Genomic DNA, 18,600 nt, shown 5'->3' on the forward strand with positions numbered 1-18,600 from the left:
CAGGGCTTGATTTATTGTTTTGTTGATTGTCTAGACTTAAGAAAGTGAAGGAAAAAATGTTAATAATGCAGATTAAATTTTAAAATGTATTGTGGATATATGTGGGTATGTCATGTACAATGATAATAATAATTATGAACAAGGGGATGGGTCAGAGGGCAGCAGAGAGGCCAACTGTGTGTGAGATGGCCATGATGCAACATAAAGAAGAGATTATGTAGGACACCGTCAAATAAATGGCTGAATGAAAAACATGGGCTGTTGGTCATGTGGCAAAAGTGAGCGGTAACTCCCATGTGCTCCACTGCCTTCTTTACCATGTCGAGAAGACCAGAGGAAGGCTTCCAGCACCTTGGATGGACCCCTGGGCGATCTTATGGGAGAACACGGCCAGGAGTTACTCAGGATGGGCAGTCCTGGGTGGGCTGTTGTCTGCATTGAGGAAAGGAATGCCCATACTGATGTGAGCACCAAGAGCATGTAAGTATCTCAGTTCCCACGGACCAGTTTTTCCATGTCTGAGCCTCAATTTCCTATTCCCTACAATAGAAATAATAGGGGTGATTACGTCTAGTGCTGTGAGAGGTGGATTACCAACCTGGCCAGGTTTTCCTGCCTCCAAGTTCCCTTCATTCTCTGAGCCTCTGTTTCTACTCCACTCCATGACGAGTCCCTGTGCATGGCTCCTGTCAAATTCAAACAAGGATGGCAGGATCCCACACTTAGAGCTGGAAGGGGATCTCTGAGTCCATGTAGCCCAATCCTCTAACTGAGGGCCAGATAGAAGAGTGACTGGAGCAAGGTCACACAGCTCGTAGGTGGCAGAGCCAGGATCTGAATCCTGCAATTCCAAATCCAACGCATCTTCTGCTGGGCCATACGACTTCCCTTAGATGACATGATGTATTTCATCTCGGTAAGCTTTGAAATACTATGGAAATGTCAGCTGATATTAACTAGATAAATGTGGCCCTTCCTCTGAATGGGCCACCCACTGAATTCATCCATCAATGTATCAAGGGCCTGTGATTTTGGTGTGAAAATTTCTTTCAGCAACACTGATTGCATCCTCACTGACAGTATGGTCTTAGTTGCCCAAGGCTCAGAGGGGTTAAGTGTTTCTCCCTTGGTCACACAGCTAGTGAACCCCAGAGGTCAGAGTTGAGCCCAGGTCTTCCTGACTCCAAATCTAGCCCTCTATTCCCTGGGTTTGCCTGTTTCACTGGAATTTTTCCTTTTTCCTCCATGAGACCTGATAGAGGAATGAAGAGGGAGGAAGATGAGATCACAAACACACATGCACATGTGTGTGTGTGTGTGTGTGTGTGTGTGTGTGTGTGCGCACATCCTAGACAGGTGCTATGGTGGATGATGGACCCAGGAAGGATCAGGAGAAAGTAATTTGGCTGAATTTTTGGGGGGAAATTCTATGGGGCTTTCTTAGCCTTAAGCTTTTTTTTTTGTTGTGTTGCTGTTGCTAAAGTCCCTCTCTTGAACACCTTTGTTCTACAGGAAGGCAGACCTATATAATGGTTAGACAGTAGGCTTCAGCATCAGGAAGACCAGTTCAACCTCTGAGCCATCCTGCTGTGACCCTAGGTAAAGTTACTTCACCTCTCATTGCTCAAGACAATTCTATTGGGTAATCTGCTGCAGAGAAGGTTCTGGCCCACACTGGAAGGACTTTCCTAATACCTATGAAATCGCAAATCTCAGTCCCTCTCTACCTTATTCTCAGCCCAGAATAAAAAAAAAAAGCAGAGGAAGGCACTGAAGTGGGGTGGTCAGATGGATCCTCAATGAAGAACTCCCAGAAAGCTGTGAATGAGTCTGGCCCAGGAGGGGGCAGCGTAGATGGGCTGAGATTTACACAGGTGGAGGAAGCCAATGAGGTCACAGCTCCATCTAAGCAACCCAAATAGCCCTGGAGGTCTGTGAAGATGCACTTCCTATGTGAAAAGCCACTTTGTGGATTATCCAGGCTTACATCAAAGGCCAATGATGGGCAGGTACACTCAGGACAGCTTCTTGCCTTCCCTCAAAGCAGGCTCCAGGCTCCTGTTTCTTGCCCCACAAGCTGCTAGTGAGCTTAGGAGGTTCAGATCCATTCTAATCCAGCCTAAACCTAATGGGATTAGGAAGGGAGACCTGCCTTTTAAAAAAAAAAAAAGGAGGAAATGCCTTTCAAAGCCAGGTAGAATCTGGTTTCGGTTTATCCACTGATTCTTGGTTTGTCCACTCAATCAATCCATTTTTAAAAGGTTTTAATATGTACCTACTATGTGCCAGGCACTGTGATAAGTGCTGGGGATGGAAAGCAAGGCAAAATACAGCTTCCAAGAGAATTTGTGAATAATGAGGCATATTCTAGAGAGATCCAGAGTAGATAGAAGGTCATCTCAAAGGGAAGGCATTAGGGAGAGAGGCAACTGGGAAAGGCCTCTTGCAGAAGGTGGGATTAGTGCTAGGACTGGAAAGAAGCCAGGGAACATAAGGTCTCAGCCATTGCCAGTCTCCACAGAGCACCTTCAGGAAAGGGGCGCTGGAAGGCCACCTGGTATAGCGGCCGGGGCAGTGGGTTTGGAGTCGGCTCTTGGTTTGAATCCTGGTTTTGCTCTGTATCAGCTGGGTGAGTGGCTCACTTGGGTCTCAAGGTCTTCCTCTACTCAGATGCCCCACTGACATCTCAAAGTGAATCCAAAGCCAAGCTTATGCGGTCTTTCCCTTTCAACTGGCTTCTCCTTCTGATTTATTCCGATCTATTTCTGCCCATGGCACCATTGTTCATTCTCCTGAAGATTGGGAATGTTCAGCTTGGAGAAGAGATTATCATAGGCACCTGATGGGCAGCTGGCCTAAAAGGGTGAGAAAGGGACTGCTTTCTTCTTTTGGCCCCAGAGGGCTGAACTAGGAGGTATGGGAGGAAGTTTGGAGAGGCAGATTTGGATGAGATGACAGGAAAACTTTCTAACAATGAGAGATGTCCCAAAGAAGAATGAGCGGTCTGTGACAATCAGTTGCTTCTCATGAGGTTTGAAAGCAAAATCTGGATAATAATTGATCTCATTTATGTGATACTTCTAAGATTTGCAAAATGCTTAACGTTCCTTTATTGGTCCTCACAACAGCTCAGTGGGGGCAGATATTACTATCTCCATTTTACAGATGAAGAAATTGAGGCTGTAAGAGGTGTGTGAAGTGGGGAATACTCTGCTTCTGGTGATATGCGCTGAGCTCCCTTTCAGATCCGTTGTAGAGAGAATCCCAGTTCAGGAATGGGTGGGGCCACACAGGCTCTGAGCTCCCTTCCAACTCTGATCCTGATTCCAAGGTTATCAATCCAATGTCCTGTCTCTGGATGGGCAACATCAAAACTGCATCTTGAAGGCTTGGGCAGGATACAGGTCACAGTGGCACAGGGGGAGGGAGAGCTACTGAGGGGCTGATGTTACAGAGAATGGGTGTGGTTAAGAGCCCCAGAAGACTATGGGAGAATCAAGAAAGGCTTTGGCTGAAGCCTAAGGATGTGGCCGGAGGAGAGAGCAGGAAGAATGGGTAGTTAAGGGCTGGAGGTACACAGTAGGCACTAAATAAATGCTGGAGATACATAGAAGGCACTTAATAAATGCTGGTTGGTTGGTTGATGGGTTTATATCTTGCAAATATTTATGTTGTATACATGCTGCTTCTTCCAATAGAGGAAATTCTTTGAGGGCAAGAACCATTTCATTTTTTTCTTTGAATTCTCAGCCAAACTCAGAGGCTGGAATACAATAGGTGCTCAATAAATATTGGTTGATTGATTTATACCTTGCAAATATTTATATTGTATACATGCTACTTCTTCCAATAAGAGAAAGCTCTCTGAAGGCAGAGACCATTTTATTTTTGTCTTGGAATTCTCAATGCCAAACTCAGAGCCTGGTACACATTCTAGACCACCCCCCCCCACAATATTCCATGCATATAGAGGTGTTTACTAAATGCTGCTTGACTGAATTGATTGAAGGGATTCTTGTTCAAAGGCAGGTTGGAGCAGCTCAAAGGTTCCGTTAGTCCCCCTCCCCCAATTCTCCCATCTTTGAAGAAGGCCCATTGTCCTGCCCAAGAAATCCTCAGGAACTGTCTAGCTCAAGTAATTCAGAGAAAGAAAGGAAAAAGTGTCCCTCCCTTTCCTCCTTCTCCAACACCAGCGCCTTCTATTATTGACAGTATCAGCAGGTTAATTAAGCAGTCTGTTAGTGAGGATGTTAAGAAAGCTGGCACATTTTCAACTCGGATTGACACCATTCAAAAACCAGGCATAACTGACATTGGTGCAGCGATACTGAGAGATGTCACAGACTGGAGGAGAGGAGCCTTCGTTCCTGCGGCGGCAAACACGGAGTCAAGTCCTGGGGGAAATGTGTTCCTGCCTGCTGCAGATGTTCTCACATCAAATCAAAGCTCAATGAAGAAAAGCAAGTCGGATGTTGAGCGGGGGTCTCTCCAATCTTGGCAGAGCACTCGGGGTCCCGGGCTGGGGCTTGGGAGTCCAGGGCTCTTGTCCTGGTTCTGCCACTGGCTTCCTGGGCGACCTTGGCTAAGTCATTTGCTCTCTGGGAGCCTCAGTTTCCATATCTCAGAAAATGGAGCTCATCCTTGCCCTTTCAAATAATAACCTTCACAATAACAATGATTCACGTGTATATAGAACTACAAAGGTTCAGAAGCACTTTAAATACATTAATTATATGCTAAGTAGATTAAATTAAGCTGACTTCATGGTACGGAAGACCTGGGTTCAAGATCCTGGGTAGATTACATCCCCTGGAAGCCCTCTAGGACAGTTAAATAGAACAGGGGCTGACCTGCGTGGGCAGAGGCAATTGTCCACCAGGAGCTCCCCACAACACATGTATACATGCATATACACACACATATATATATATACACATATATATACACACATACACATATATACATGTACATATACACTGCATATACACATGCATGCATATAGGCACCTACCTGTATGTACATATATACACATTGTACACATGTGTATATACAGTATGTATATATGTACACGCATATGAACATGTGCGTGCATGTGTGCCCATAATTTGTGTGTTCATGCTTTATACATGTGTGGGCATATACATATGTGTGTGCGTGGTATACACATATGTGCACATAAACATACACACGTTTGACATGTGTGTATGTATGTGTGTCTATATCTTGGATTCTATATATGTTCTTATGTCTATGTCTTCTCTTTAGGATGTAAGCTCTTTGAAGGCAGGGTCCATGTTTTGGCTTTTGTTTATTTGCTTGCTTACTTTTCAGTGCCTGGCACATAGAAATGTTTATTGACTAACTAACACAGAGAAGTTAAGTGATTTGCTCATGGTCACACAGTTCGACTCAAACTCAGGTCATCCTGTTGCCTAGTACAATGCTCTACCCACTGAGGCACACTGCCTCTTTACTATGGTGTGTTCTGGTGTGAAGATGATGTGAGAGAAGAAATGTGAAAGTCTCTTGAAAAAGTCATACAAAGATAAGAATGTCAAGTCTTTGGGCCTGTAACCCCCGCATGTTTCTTTAATTTCACAATACGCCTTCTGATTTTTATAATCACATTTTTATACATTTTAATTAATTTTTGACAATTTCTGGAGTTTCATAACTGAGGTGTCATAAAACTAGGGTTGGGAATTTGAGGCTTAAAAAATTAATCTTCAACCAGGTTTTAACATGAAGTAACTCCCAATCTTAGGCTCTTTAAACAGGAGTTCCAACAAAATGCTCCTGCTCAGCAACTTTCCATGGCTCCCACTGTCTGCAGGACAAAGGCCATATTCCTCTAGCTGGCCTTCAAGGTCTTGTTGGTCTGCTCCCACTCTACCTATCCGACCTTATGCCCTTCTCTACACCCCAGTGTGGGCTCTCCTTTCTGGTAGCCTAGGCTAGTTCCTGACACATTCTGATAGTCATTCCTCCCCTCTGCCCACCCACGTCCTACTCATGCTTCAAGGTCCAGTCCCAGTTTCTACAATCACCACCTCTAGGAAGTCTTCCCTGACTATTCTAGACACCCCCCCCCCCGCCATATTCCAAATATAATTAGAGAATCTTAGAGCTATGCTTCCTCTGCTGGAAATTCACCATTTCTTATCTGTACCCCTCAAAGGCAATGGAGAGATGCATGTTGGGAGTCAATACAGCTGCAGCCAATCAGCATGGTGTAACAGCTAAAGTGTTGGGCATGGGTTCAGGCAGGCCTAGGTCCAAATCTTGGCTCTGACCCTTATTAGCTGCACGTACCTGGGCAACTCACAGGACCCCTGTGCCTCAGTTTCCTTATCTGTAAAATGAGGTTTGACTCAATGACCTCTAACATCTCTTCTGCTTCTAATGATGTGATCCTTTGATCCACCAATGAGTCATAGAGGAATAGTGGCCACCCTGGTCATACTTGCTCTGTGGAAGATTATATTTGTTTTACTTGTTGAGAGCACAGCTTTCATAATGCAGAGGGCCACAGTGGGTCTAAGAATGGCATTATGGGAGAGGAGGGAGAACACCAGCCTTGGAACTAGGAAGATCTGGGCTCAAATCCCACCTCAGACATTGACTAGCTCTGTGACCCTGGGCAAGTCACTTCACCCTGTTTACCTCAGTTTCCTCATCTATAAAACGAACTAGAGAAGGAAATGACAAACCACCCCAGTATCTTTGCCAAGAAAACCTCACTTGGCGTCACAATGAGTTGGATGCAACTGAAAACAACTGAACAAGAACAACGTTTCCTTTGCCTGAACAATGATGAAGGAACTCTAGAAGTCGCCATCAAGGCCCAGCCCCAGGGCAAGCAGCAACTCAGTGGGGAGTGGGGAGGGCGTGCTGCCTCGGACTGAAGAGAGCTAGGCCGTTGTCACCAAGAGCTAGATGATGGCGTTCAGGGGACGCATGAACCCTAGCCCCAAACCACAGACCTGAGCCCTGAAGCAGGCATCCGGGAGGCAGAGCCCAGCACAGAGACAGTTTGCTCCCCAAGGAAAGGACCCAAATTTTGGTTGTTCTGAAACCTCCCATTTTTTTTCTTTTATACTCCTTCCCAGCTTTTTCTCTCCCTCTCTCTTCTCTCCTCCTTCTCTCTCTTCCCCTCTCTTTCTCCTCTCTCTCTCCCTCCCTCCTTCCCTTTCTCCTTTCTCTCTCTCTCTGCCCCCTCCTTCCCTTTCTACTCTCTCTCCTCCTCTCTTTCCCTCTCCCCTTTCTTTTTTCTTATTCTTTCTTTCTCCCCTTTTCTCTTTAAACTTTCCCCTTCTTTCCTCTTCCTCTTCTCTCTATCCTTTTCTTTATCTCTCTTCTTCCTCTCTCCCCCTTTCTCCTTTTACTTTTTCCCCGATCTCTTTTTCACCTCCTCTCTTCTCTCCCCTCTCTCTCCTTTTCCTTCTCCCTCCCTCCATCCCCCATCTCTTTCACACACATGCACATGGAGTCCCTGGGCTGCCTGCTTCAGCAGCTGTAGACTGAACCTGGCACTGGGGGCACCTTTGTTTACCTCTGGCTCCCACAAACCTCTCATTGCTAACCCCACAGGATGTTTCTGCTTCCCAGCTGCCCCTTCCACTGTCCTGTTTTGGGGATCTGGGCCTTGGGGAATATCTTGGCATTCCCCCACCTATTGGGAGGCCAATGGAACAATCTGGAGGGCACCTGAGGAGGCTGGGGAAGGCACAGGGCAAGGGTGGTGGTGGTGAGATAGCTGTTTCCTTCATCTATTCCTACCATGTGCTACATGGGGAGACCCCGACCTTTCATTAGCCTGTTTGCCCAGGGTCACCCAACCATTCATTCCACCTCTTCATCAACCACAAGGCTCTACACACAATTAGGCATGACAGGCCACAAATAAGAAAGAACTGGAGAATTAATTAAGGTCTAAACAAATTAATTATGGGTCCCTAATCAGTTCTGTTGCCAGCAAGCTCTCTCTTTCCATCTCTCTCTCTCCCTCCCTCACTCCTTCTCTCTCTCTCTCTCACACACACATGCACATACACCTCTGTAAAAATAGAAACCTCCAATAACCAAGATTTTCCACTTGCATCAATACTCCACCAGGCTCAAAATACTGCTCAGAAGTTGGTTGTTATGGGATCTTGGGGGAGGGAGAGAGAGGGAAGGGTTAGAGGTAAAGCAGTAACAGCTGATGCACAGAGATAGCACATCAGGGTTGGAAAAGCACTTTAGAGACACTCTTTTGTTTGGTCTTCACAACAACCCTGGGAGTTAGGTGCTATTATTATCTCCATTTTACAGATGAGGAAACCAAGGCAGACAGGTTAAATCACTTGCCCAGGGTCACACAGCTAGTATCTGAATACTGGTCTTCTTGACTCCAGGTCCAGTGCTCTGTGTCCTGCTCTAACCTCTACTAGCCCACCTAGCTGCCTATGGTATGCTACCAAAGCCTCGCATACATTTATTTTTTAATGCACACACCAAGAAACATAGGGCATAATAGAATTCCTCCCAGTTCCTGGCTTTCTCTGTAAAACAGTGAAGGGTCTGCCCTCAGCTTATCAGATATGGTGTAAAATCCAGAGATAAAAAAAAAAACAACTCTTGACAGGTTCAAATTCAGAGCTGACACTAAGGAGATGACATTTATTGGGGAGAAACGTAAAGTTCTGCAGATAGGCTCAAAAAATCAATTCCCCAAAGAAAGATAACAGAGGTGCGTTTACAAAGCAGATACAGTGCAAAAGACTTCATGTACTAGGGTTGGGGAAGCTCCCTTGTGAGTCATCAGTGACATGTAGCAGCCAAAAAGCTAATTCCCATCATACGCTGAATTAACAGAAGTAACTACTGAAAGCAGCTGACGGTCCTGCTGTAGTTTGCTGTGATCAAACCCTATTTGGAATACTGTGGCTTCCTTCAAGTCCCAGCTAAAATCCCCTCTTCTCCAGGAAGCCTATGAAATCCCCCTAATTCCAGTGCCTGCCCTCTGCTGATTACTTCCAATACACCTGGGTACATAAAGGGTGTTTGTGTGTAGTTATCTGAAGGTTACCTCAAGGGCAGGGACTGTGTTTTGCCTTTCTTTCCATCCCCAGCCCTTAACATAGTGCTGGGCACATAACAGGTGCTTAATTATATTGACTGTCTATAAGATCGAAGGGTTGGAACTATTTAGTTTGGAGAAGAGAAGATTTGGGTGGGGGGTGGGGGAGAGACAGAGGAAATCAATGTGATACAATGGGAAGAGTACTGGATTGTGAGTCTGAGGGCCAGGATTCATATTCTACCTCTGACCGTCACTAGTTGTTTGACCAGGGGCAAGTCACTCTGAACATCAGTTTCTTCATCTGTAAAATGGGCATCATCATCTTCATAATGATAATAATATAATCCATAGTGATCAGAGCTTGTTATTGTAAGGATCAAAGGATACGCTGCATCAAAGTCCTACACAAATCTCCTTTATTATTAATTATTATGAGAAGACTTTTCTTCTTGGCCCCAAAGGATAGAGCTGGGACCAAGAGGGATGGGGGGGGGGGGAGGTGTGGAGCTACAGAAGCATATTTTCCACTCAATAAAAGAAAAAAAAACTTTTCAACCACTAGAACTGACCCCAAATGGAATGAATTGGGGCCTCGTCACCAAGAGGCTGGACAGATGGGATTCGGGATTTCATTAGAGTCTGGACTTGTTAACCTTGGAGGTCTTGCCAACTATAAGCCTCCTTAACTTCATCTGAAAATCGGAGAGAAAACAGTATGGTGGAGTGGAAAGGGAAATAGCTCTGGGTTCGAGCAGCCCTAGCTGTGCCAGTGACTAACCTCGGGAAATGCTTGGATTTCAGTCTCCATAACTGAAGAACGGGGGATGACAGTCCCTGTTTTAGTTTAGCTCATGAGGACATAGGAGGACCTAACAAAATGTGAATTAGCCTTCCTAACAAGAAGAAACACCTTGTACTTAGTAATAAATTATTAATAACATTTCCCAAAAGTATAAATTGATGTATAAATTCAAAGTGTTTCTCCCAGTATGAGTACTTTATTTGAAAGCCTGATCAGAAAATACATGGCTCTTCCTTCCTCTCAAGTAGAGAGGTGAGGGGCCACTGGTGGAGAGTAGGTTTTGTGAGATGGTTTTACTTGTTTTTATTGTTTCGTTTTCGGTCACGTCTGACTCTTTGTGACCCCATTTGGGGTTTTCTTGACAGGGATACTGAAGTGGTTTGCCACTTCCTTCTCTAGCTCATTTTACAGATGAGGAAACTGAGGCAAACAGGGTTAAGTGACTTGTCCAGGGTCACCCAGCCAGGAAGCGTCTGAGCCAGCTTCGAACCCAGGTCCTCCTAACTCCAAAGCCATTGCTCTATGCACTGTACCACCTAATTGTCCCTGTTTTTATTTAGCTATCTTTAATTGTTACGCGTGGGGGTGGAGAAAGGTGTGTGTATCAGGAAGTGAATGAGGAGTAAATCACAAAGGCATCAATAACACTTTAAAAGGACATTGGTATCATATCTATGACGACACACACACACACACACACACACACACACACACACACACCAGGCTGGAAATTCCCTGGGAGAATGACCTGTGTCTCATCATCATATTGGATATCCTCTGAGGCTGGGTGCCGTCTGCCTCATTAAACTAGGGGGTCCCTAAAGAGGATCCTCTCTAGTGGAGAGATACACTACAAAGTTCAGTGAAAAGAGCATAGGAGAAATCTGGAGTCTGAGGACCAGGGTTCAAACCTCAGGTGACCCCAAGTAAGTCATTTACATTCTCTGAGCCTCAGTTTCCTCCCCTGGAAAATGAAGGGGTTGGACTCAGTGACCTCAAAGTTCCTTCCAGCCCTTCTCGGCCTGGATCTAGAATCCCTCGGATGTTAAGGCTCTATCCCCGGGGGTCCTGGGGAGTTCCGACAGTGTAGGCCAGCCAGAGCATCCATGGAGACCAGTGACACAAGCAGCCCAATCTGATGCTGGGCCCCACCCCAGTGTGGGCTGGGAGATGGCCTCACACCATGAGCTCCCCTCTGAGGGGCTGCCTGTTCTGTGATGAGACTCCTGGGGGTGGGAGCACACACAGTACTCTGAGCAATATTAGAGTCGTAGAGTTGGGAGAGATCAGCTGGTCCAACCCACTCACTGGATGACTGGGCAAGGGGAATAATGACAATCTGACTTCCCTGCACATGCCTGGGCTCCCCTATCACACGGTGGGGACGGGACCTGGGTCTCCTTCATCATACCAGGGGCTCCCTAAGGACCCCAAATAGATCAGGGGTTGCCGTGTCACCCTGCATCAGACTGAAGACTCCCTGATGCAGGGCCTGCATCTCCTCCATCAGACCAGGGGCTCCCTGAAAAAGGGGCTGCGTACGTCCCATCAGTGAGAGAACGGTTCCAAGGGTAAGACTCTTGTATCTGTATACTTTCACCAAGTTTTATCACTGGAGCCTCACAACACCCCCCAGACATAGGCAGGGCAGGTATTATCACTGCTATCTGACAGGTGAAGAAACTGAGACCCAGAGATGCCTGACCTCTGAGGCCCCTTTTGCTGCTCCTCCTCTCTGTCCTGAGAAGGTCTTACTGATGACAGTCTGGGGATGGACCTAAATTTTCCATTAGGAAGTGGAATAATCTAGGTGACAGATAGTTTGAACTCAAGTATCTGAGGCAAGAAAGCAATTTAAGAACATAAGACAAGGCAGAATTAAATCAAGGTAGAAGTAGGAGGTAGGGCTGTCTGGAATCCAATAGGAAATAGAGAGAGGAGTTGTCAGTGAGAAAACCTAGGAGAAGAAGGGGTCATTTCAGTTGTTTGGAGTGCAGGCCCTGGCGGCCAAGTATAAAGCATTGGAAGTCAACTCCCCTCATTTTATGGCTGAAGGAACTGAGATCCAGAAAGATTGAGTGAATGCCTAGGCGGCTGTAGAATTCTGAATCTGGAGTCCAAGTTCACGGTTTTCCTCAGGTACTTACTAGCTGTGTGACCCTGGGCAAGTCACTTCACCTCTGCCTGCCTCAGTATCCTCATCTGTAAAATGGGGAGAATAGTAGCACGTACCTCCTGGGTTGTTGTGAGGATTGACCAGTTAGAAAGCATTTGTTAAATACTTACTATGTGCGAAGCACTGTGCAAGGAGTCAGGGATACAAAGAAAGGCAAAAACATGGTCCCTGCCCTCATAGAGTTCTCATTGTAATGGAGGAGGTCACATGCAACTCACTAAGTCCATGTAAGAGATATACAGTTACAGTGTTACGGGTAGATGGTAATAATGTAACATAGTTCCAGCCTAGCAAATATACAGTTACAGTATAACATATACAGTTAGAATGTAACATATGCAGCTGCAGTGTGCTATAAACAGTTACAATGTAACACATATAGTTACAGTGTGACATATATACAGAGGTTGAGCCTGCGTCCAGAGCCAGATTGATTCTGACTCGTTGTCGTGGCCACAGCGAACCCAGGTCATCTCAGAGGCAAATCGCCAGCATCTGGGGGGATTAGGAAAGACTTCTTACAGAAGGTGGGCTTTAAGCTGATTCTGGAAGGAATCTAGGTAAACTCAGAAGGGGAAGTGAGGAGGAAGAGCATTCTAGGAATAGGGGACAAGGAAAAGGCGAGAGAGGGAGAAATCACAGATGGATTGTCAAGAAAGCCTTTGTCCCTGGATCGCAGCATCTGGAAAGCTGGGAGGGGCCAGGTTATGAAGGGATTTAAAAGCCAAACATAGAATTTCCTATTTGACCCTGGAGGTAATAGGGAGCCAGTGGAGTTTAAGTGGGAAGTGACTTGGCCGGACCCATACTTCTGGAAGATCACTTTGGCTTCTGAGTAGAGGATGGATTGGGGCCAAATGAGATAATACACACAAAGTACTTTGAAACCTTAATGGGCTATATAAATGTGAGCCTCATTATTACTGTTCAAGGTCACACAGGTAGCATAGGGCAAAGCCATGGATGCATGTACACAGGCTGTCCTTCCCAGCTGATTATGAACTCTTTGAGGATGAAGAATGCTTTTGCCTTTCTTAGTACCCCCTGAGCTTAACAAGGCATGTGGTACATAGTAGGTGCTTAATAAATACTTGTTGATTGAGTGAACAATACTGTGACTATAGAAGTAGCCAACACCAAGATCTATTACAGCCCATCTGGGATAGAACAGTGGCTCTGGAGTCAGGAAGACCTGAGTTCAAATCCAGCCTTAGATACTTAGCTAGCCCTGTAAAACTGGGCAAATCACTTAACCTCTATGGCCTTAGATTCCTCAACTATAAAATGTTGGGGGGGAAACAGCAGCTACCTTTTGGGATTATTGTGAGGATCAAATGAGATAATATTTGTAAAGCACTTGGCATACAGTAGGCTCTACATAAATGCTTATTTTCTTCCATTCTCCCTTTTGTGCCATTTCATGGAGGGAGCCCAGAGAATTTCTGGTCTATCAGCCATCTGTACAGCAGGGTCTGGGTTAACACACCCTACCTCTCTAATTTCAAGCCTGTTTCCAGAGTCAAGATTTGATCTCTGCCTCTCAGTCACGGCCACAGCCAGCCCAGGGCAGTTGTGATCTGTCCCCTCTTTGTGCCCGATGTGGCCCATAAATCCAAATGACCGGGAAAACACAGAGTTAACTCAATTAGGCCCCTTAACGAAGCCAGCCCTAAAGGGTAATTCCTATAAAGGCCCACCCCCAAAATAGCAGGAGACTTCATTAAATGTGTGGCGTTGCCACAGCAATTATCTGGGTCATCTGAGGATCTGGCCTTGTGATTAGTCCTAGGAGTTCATTAGCCTATTGGCGAGCAGAAGGGAACAAAGAGTGAGGCTTCGGAATGATAATAATCCTGGCAAACCACCATATTTGCCAGGGGCTGCCAATTTCTTTCAAAACACTTCGTGCCCTCCTCTCATTCCTCCCAACGTGCCTGAGGTAGAGCAGGAGCCAGAAGGATGTACCAGGAAGAATGCTGGATCAGAGGACCTGGGTTCGAATCCTAAGTCTGCCACTCACCACTTTGGGTAAGTCACTTGGGTCTTTGGGCCTCCTATACAAAATGATAGGGGCTGGATTAGATGGTCTCTCGACTTATCCCATGCTCCAAATTTTATAGCTAACAAGAGGCCCAAGATGCTAGGAGATCCAGAAACTGCACCCCAAATTTTCTGCCTCCTGGGTCTTTCCCTTGGACTGAACTGCCAAGGAGGAGTCATATGATTTCTCCAAGGCATCCAGGCCCCCAGGCTGCAGGGCTAGTTCCCTTCCTATGTAGAGAGGTAGGGCACCCCAGTAGAAAGAACACCCAACTTTACAGTGCAGAGACATGGTTTTGAGTCCTGGCCCTGCCACTAACTAGCTAGGAGTCCTTGGACAAGTCATTTGTAGGCAGAGTGATATGATGGGATGCACTCAAGTCTTAGTTATTATACAGGGAGAGCTTGAGGTCAGGAATTAAATGGTTTGTAACAGAGCTGGCAAGAGAGTAAAAACAGCCTTGGGACAGCCCTCTGCCTTTGATCCCACTGAAGAAGAGATGAAAGCAAGCTGGGATGGGGGGAGTATTGAGGGAGGGAGTGGAAAAGAGTTGAGACTAAACATTTTATAGATATCTCATTTGATAATGAGCCAACAAGCCTGAAAGGTAGGTACTATTATTATCCCCATTTTACAGATAAGGAAACTGAGTCTTGGAGAGGTTCAGTGACCCAGGGTCACACAACTAGGAAGTGCTGGAGGCAGGATTTGAACTCAGGCCCCCCTGACTCCAGGTCCATATTCTAGCCACAATATCATGCTGTTTTTCCTTGGGGATGACAGCCCAGATCCATTAAGGGTGGACCAGTTGGGGACCCTTTCAAGTCTAGGGGAGCCCTTTGAGACACTCTTCACCCTGTGCAACAGCTTTCCTGATGTGTCCAGATATACTTGTTCCCTGGCCAGGAGAGCCCCAGGTTCGATGGGGTCACACACACACACACACACACACACACACACACGGTGGCGCACATGCAGAGCTCTCTCTTACCTACAGCCGGGAACGGCACGAACCTCTGGATGAGAAGGCGGGTGGCTGGGGTGAACTTGTTTGCTCTTTGAACTAGAGCATTAAGGCCCACCTTGGAAAGAGGAGAGAGTGAAATCAGAAGAGAGAGTGACCACAGCAGGACATTATGTACCCATTAAGCACCAGAGGAGGTGGACAGGAAGGCCCTGGGCAAAGAACAGTTCCTTATCTCCTGCCTGATCCCAAGTGCCCATCTGTGACTCAGTGCCTCTGTTCCCAGGGTGACCTGATGGTCAGTGGCAGCTGCCCATCCACGCCTACCTGCTCATGCTCCATGCTCCTGTCACCAGGAAGAATGGGCCCCCTGGGAAGAGGTTCAGGGAAACTGGGCATGTACCCTAAGATGCTTTTATTCTTCATTCCTTCCACTGCTATCTACTTAATCAATGAAGTGAGAACCATGTGTCTCCTCTGGGCCAGGCTTGGTGCTAGGAAGTGATTCAGGAAAGACACAGGGCCTGCTCTGGGGCAACTTAAAGGCCAGCTGAAGGGACAAGATCCTCACAGACACATTGGGGAGGGGGGGGATGAGATCAAATGTTCAAACTCTGCCCCATCTCATGTACTCTATTTTGCACATACTTATTTGGGGGAAGGGGAAGGGAATGAGCATTAATAGAGCACCTACTATGTTCCTACCATGTGCTAAGTGCTTTTCATAAGTATTATCTCATTTATTTATATAAATATTTTATATTTGACATATTTATATGAAATATTTTATATTTAATATATTTGTGTGTATATATGTGTGTGTGTGTGTGTGTGTGTGTGTGTGTGTGTGTGTATGTCCCCTGATCGAATGTAAACTCCTTGAGGGCAGGGTCTGTTTTATTTTTTCCTCTTTGTAACCCCAGTGCCTACCACAGTACCTGGCATATACAAAGCACTTAATAAATGCTGATTGATTGAATGGCTGGGTATATGACACAGACTATACAGGAACTGGGAATTCAGAAGAGAGAGACATCAGCTTTAGCTAAGGTGAACCAGGAAGGCTCTGTGGACAAGGCGGACTTGAGTTAGGCATTGAAGGATGGATGGTGATAATGATAATGAATCCAACCTCCTCATTTTATAAATGAAGAAACTGAGGCCAGAGAGCTGAAGTAATTTCAATTCAATTCAATAAATATTTATTAAGTGCCTACTATGTGCCAGGCACTGTGCTAAGGGCTGAGGACACAAAAAGAGGCAAAAAAAACCAGTCCCTGTCCTCAAGGACCTTATAATCTAACAGGGGTGGGCGAGAGGGGAGAGACCACATGCAAACAAATACATGCAAAGCAAGCTATGTACAGGAGAAACAGGAAATAGTGAAGAGAGGGAAAGCATCAAGGTCTCCTAGCTACACAATGGCAGAGCCAAGGTTTGAACATGATTTGAAATGCCCCACGCTCCCCACTACCCACATTCTTTAAGGTTTACAAGGTCCTTGACATTCATCGCCTCCTCTGAGTGTCCCAAGATCCCTGTTATGCCCATTTTTTTAGATGAGATAGCTGAGGCTCAGAGGGGTTAAGTGATTTGCCCATAGTCACACAGTGACAGAAACAGGACCTGAAACCAGATCTCCTGGACCTTTGTCTATTATGCCACCAATTCTCATGGTAGGCAGAGCATGAAGGGAGAAAGTTCCAGGCAGAGAGAAGATAAGCAAAGGTGTGGAAGTGGTCATGGATGGGGAGGCAGGCAGGGGACGGGCAGGGAGAGTAGTTACAGGCTGTTTTCCTACAGAATGCATGTCCATTAGGCTAGAACCAGCCCAGCTATGGTCAGACAGCCTCATCATCACCGGCTGGGTCTCAGGATCATGTATTTTTGGCCACAGAGAGGATGCAATCTGCCTTGGTGGGGTGGATGGCCTCATTGGTGAGATCTCAAGTTAAGACAGAAAAGTTTCTGCAGCCCTTGACACACACCTCATTCGACTCTCCCAACAACCCTAGGAAATAAATAATCCAAGTATCATTGTTCCCATTTTACAGCTGAGGAAATTGGAGCTTAATAAGGTGAGGTAACTTGGCAAGGACACACCGCTTGTGAGCACCAGAGCTAGGGTGACTTCTGGCCAGGTCTCCTGTCTTCAAGTCCAGGACCCTATCTACAAGCTGATGACAGTTGCCTGAGGTCTGCAGGGGCCAGACTTTGGAGGACACCTACACTCTATTCAGTCTCACACTTAGCTGTCCCCACTGCCAAGAGTCTTGTCTCCTCAACTGGAGTGTGTGCCAGGGACTATCTCAGAGCTTGTCAAATGCGAAGAAGAGTTGAGCCCAGAGATGTGGGTGGGCTACTGGCCATAGAAGGCCCCTGTCCTTTGTCAGGACTTCTGGGGATTCCCAAAGGTATATCCAGGGGCCACTCCCTCTGGACTCCAGCCCATTCACCACACAGCTGCCAATGATTGTCCTAAAGCGCAGGCCTGGCTATGGCACTCCCCAACTCAATAAACTCTAGTGGCTCCCTATTACCTCTAGGATCAGCTGTAACATCCTTAAAGCTTTTCACAAGCTCTCCCCTTCCTGCCTTGCCATCCTCTCATCCTTTATCCCCTTCATCTAGGACAGAAGTGAAGCAAGCGCAGACCAGGCATGCCCTCCCCAGCTCCCTTCAACGCTCAGTTCAAGGGCCCCTTTCTGGACAGTGCCACTGTTAGGGTCTTTCCCAACCCCCACATCAATTTGTATTCACTTAATTTGTTATCGATGTTGTACTAGCCGGCTACCCCAATGGACTGGGAACTCTTGGGCTGCACGGTCCCTTTCCTTTTGGTACTTGTAGTCTCTGTGCCTAGCACTGGGCTGCAAACCTTTTTTGGGGAGGTAGATCTGTGACTGCCTCAATGGAAAGAAACCTCCTTCCCTGATCAGTTTGTGAAAACCCCCTCAAACTGATGCAGGTCAAAAATGTGGATGCAACTTGTAGTCTTAGCTATCTGGGACCCAAAGAGAGCAAGTCACTGACCCACATTAAAAGTTCTGGACTGAGTGAACTAGAGGTCCTGGGTTCAGATCCTGACTCTGCCACTTACTATACACCTGTGTGACCTTGATCAAGTCATCTGACTTCTGGAGTCTCTCTTTCTATAAAAGGAAGAGGTGGGGCTAGATGACCCTGAGGGTCCCTTTTAGTTCTAAATTTCTGGATCCTCTGAATGAATGAAGTTGACAGTGCCTAAGGATTAACTCTAATTGGAGTTCTCTGACCTTCCAGGAAGCTTTGGCCAATCCTAGCCAGCCCTTCTCCCTCTTCCTCCCCAACTCCTGGCTGCCTTCAGGACTCTGCTCAAATCTCACATTCTACAGGCCTCCCCCCATCACCACCACTGCTAGTACTTTCTCTCTGAGATTACCTCTGTGTGTGTATAAATATATATACATATATAATTATATATATATATATATGTATGCACACATACTAGGTATAGACAGGATATTTTTCTATAGATGGATGTCTTGTATGTACCTAATTATTTACATTGATC

The 18,600-nt window shown here is 46.2% G+C and overlaps 1 protein-coding gene and 1 long non-coding RNA gene across 6 annotated transcripts in view; one reads left to right on the forward strand and one right to left on the reverse strand.

Annotated features, from left to right (window-relative positions):
- The window catches only part of SFXN5 (sideroflexin 5), a 206,060-nt gene that overhangs the window by 71,286 nt on the left and 116,174 nt on the right, over positions 1-18,600 (reverse strand). For all 5 annotated transcript variants that reach the window (XM_027840006.1, XM_027840008.1, XM_027840010.1 and 2 more), the window contains one exon: positions 15,075-15,165. In XM_027840006.1, coding sequence (XP_027695807.1) covers positions 15,075-15,165 — 91 coding nt within the window. The remainder of the gene's footprint in view (positions 1-15,074; positions 15,166-18,600) is intronic.
- The window catches only part of LOC114026331, a 9,691-nt gene continuing 5,078 nt past the window's right edge, over positions 13,988-18,600 (forward strand). The window contains exon 1 of the long non-coding RNA XR_003567113.1: positions 13,988-14,070. This is a non-coding gene — a long non-coding RNA (uncharacterized LOC114026331). The remainder of the gene's footprint in view (positions 14,071-18,600) is intronic.

Source organism: Vombatus ursinus, unplaced genomic scaffold, assembly GCF_900497805.2.
Source record: "Vombatus ursinus unplaced genomic scaffold, bare-nosed wombat genome assembly UNPS02014837.1, whole genome shotgun sequence".
NCBI lineage: Eukaryota > Metazoa > Chordata > Mammalia > Diprotodontia > Vombatidae > Vombatus > Vombatus ursinus.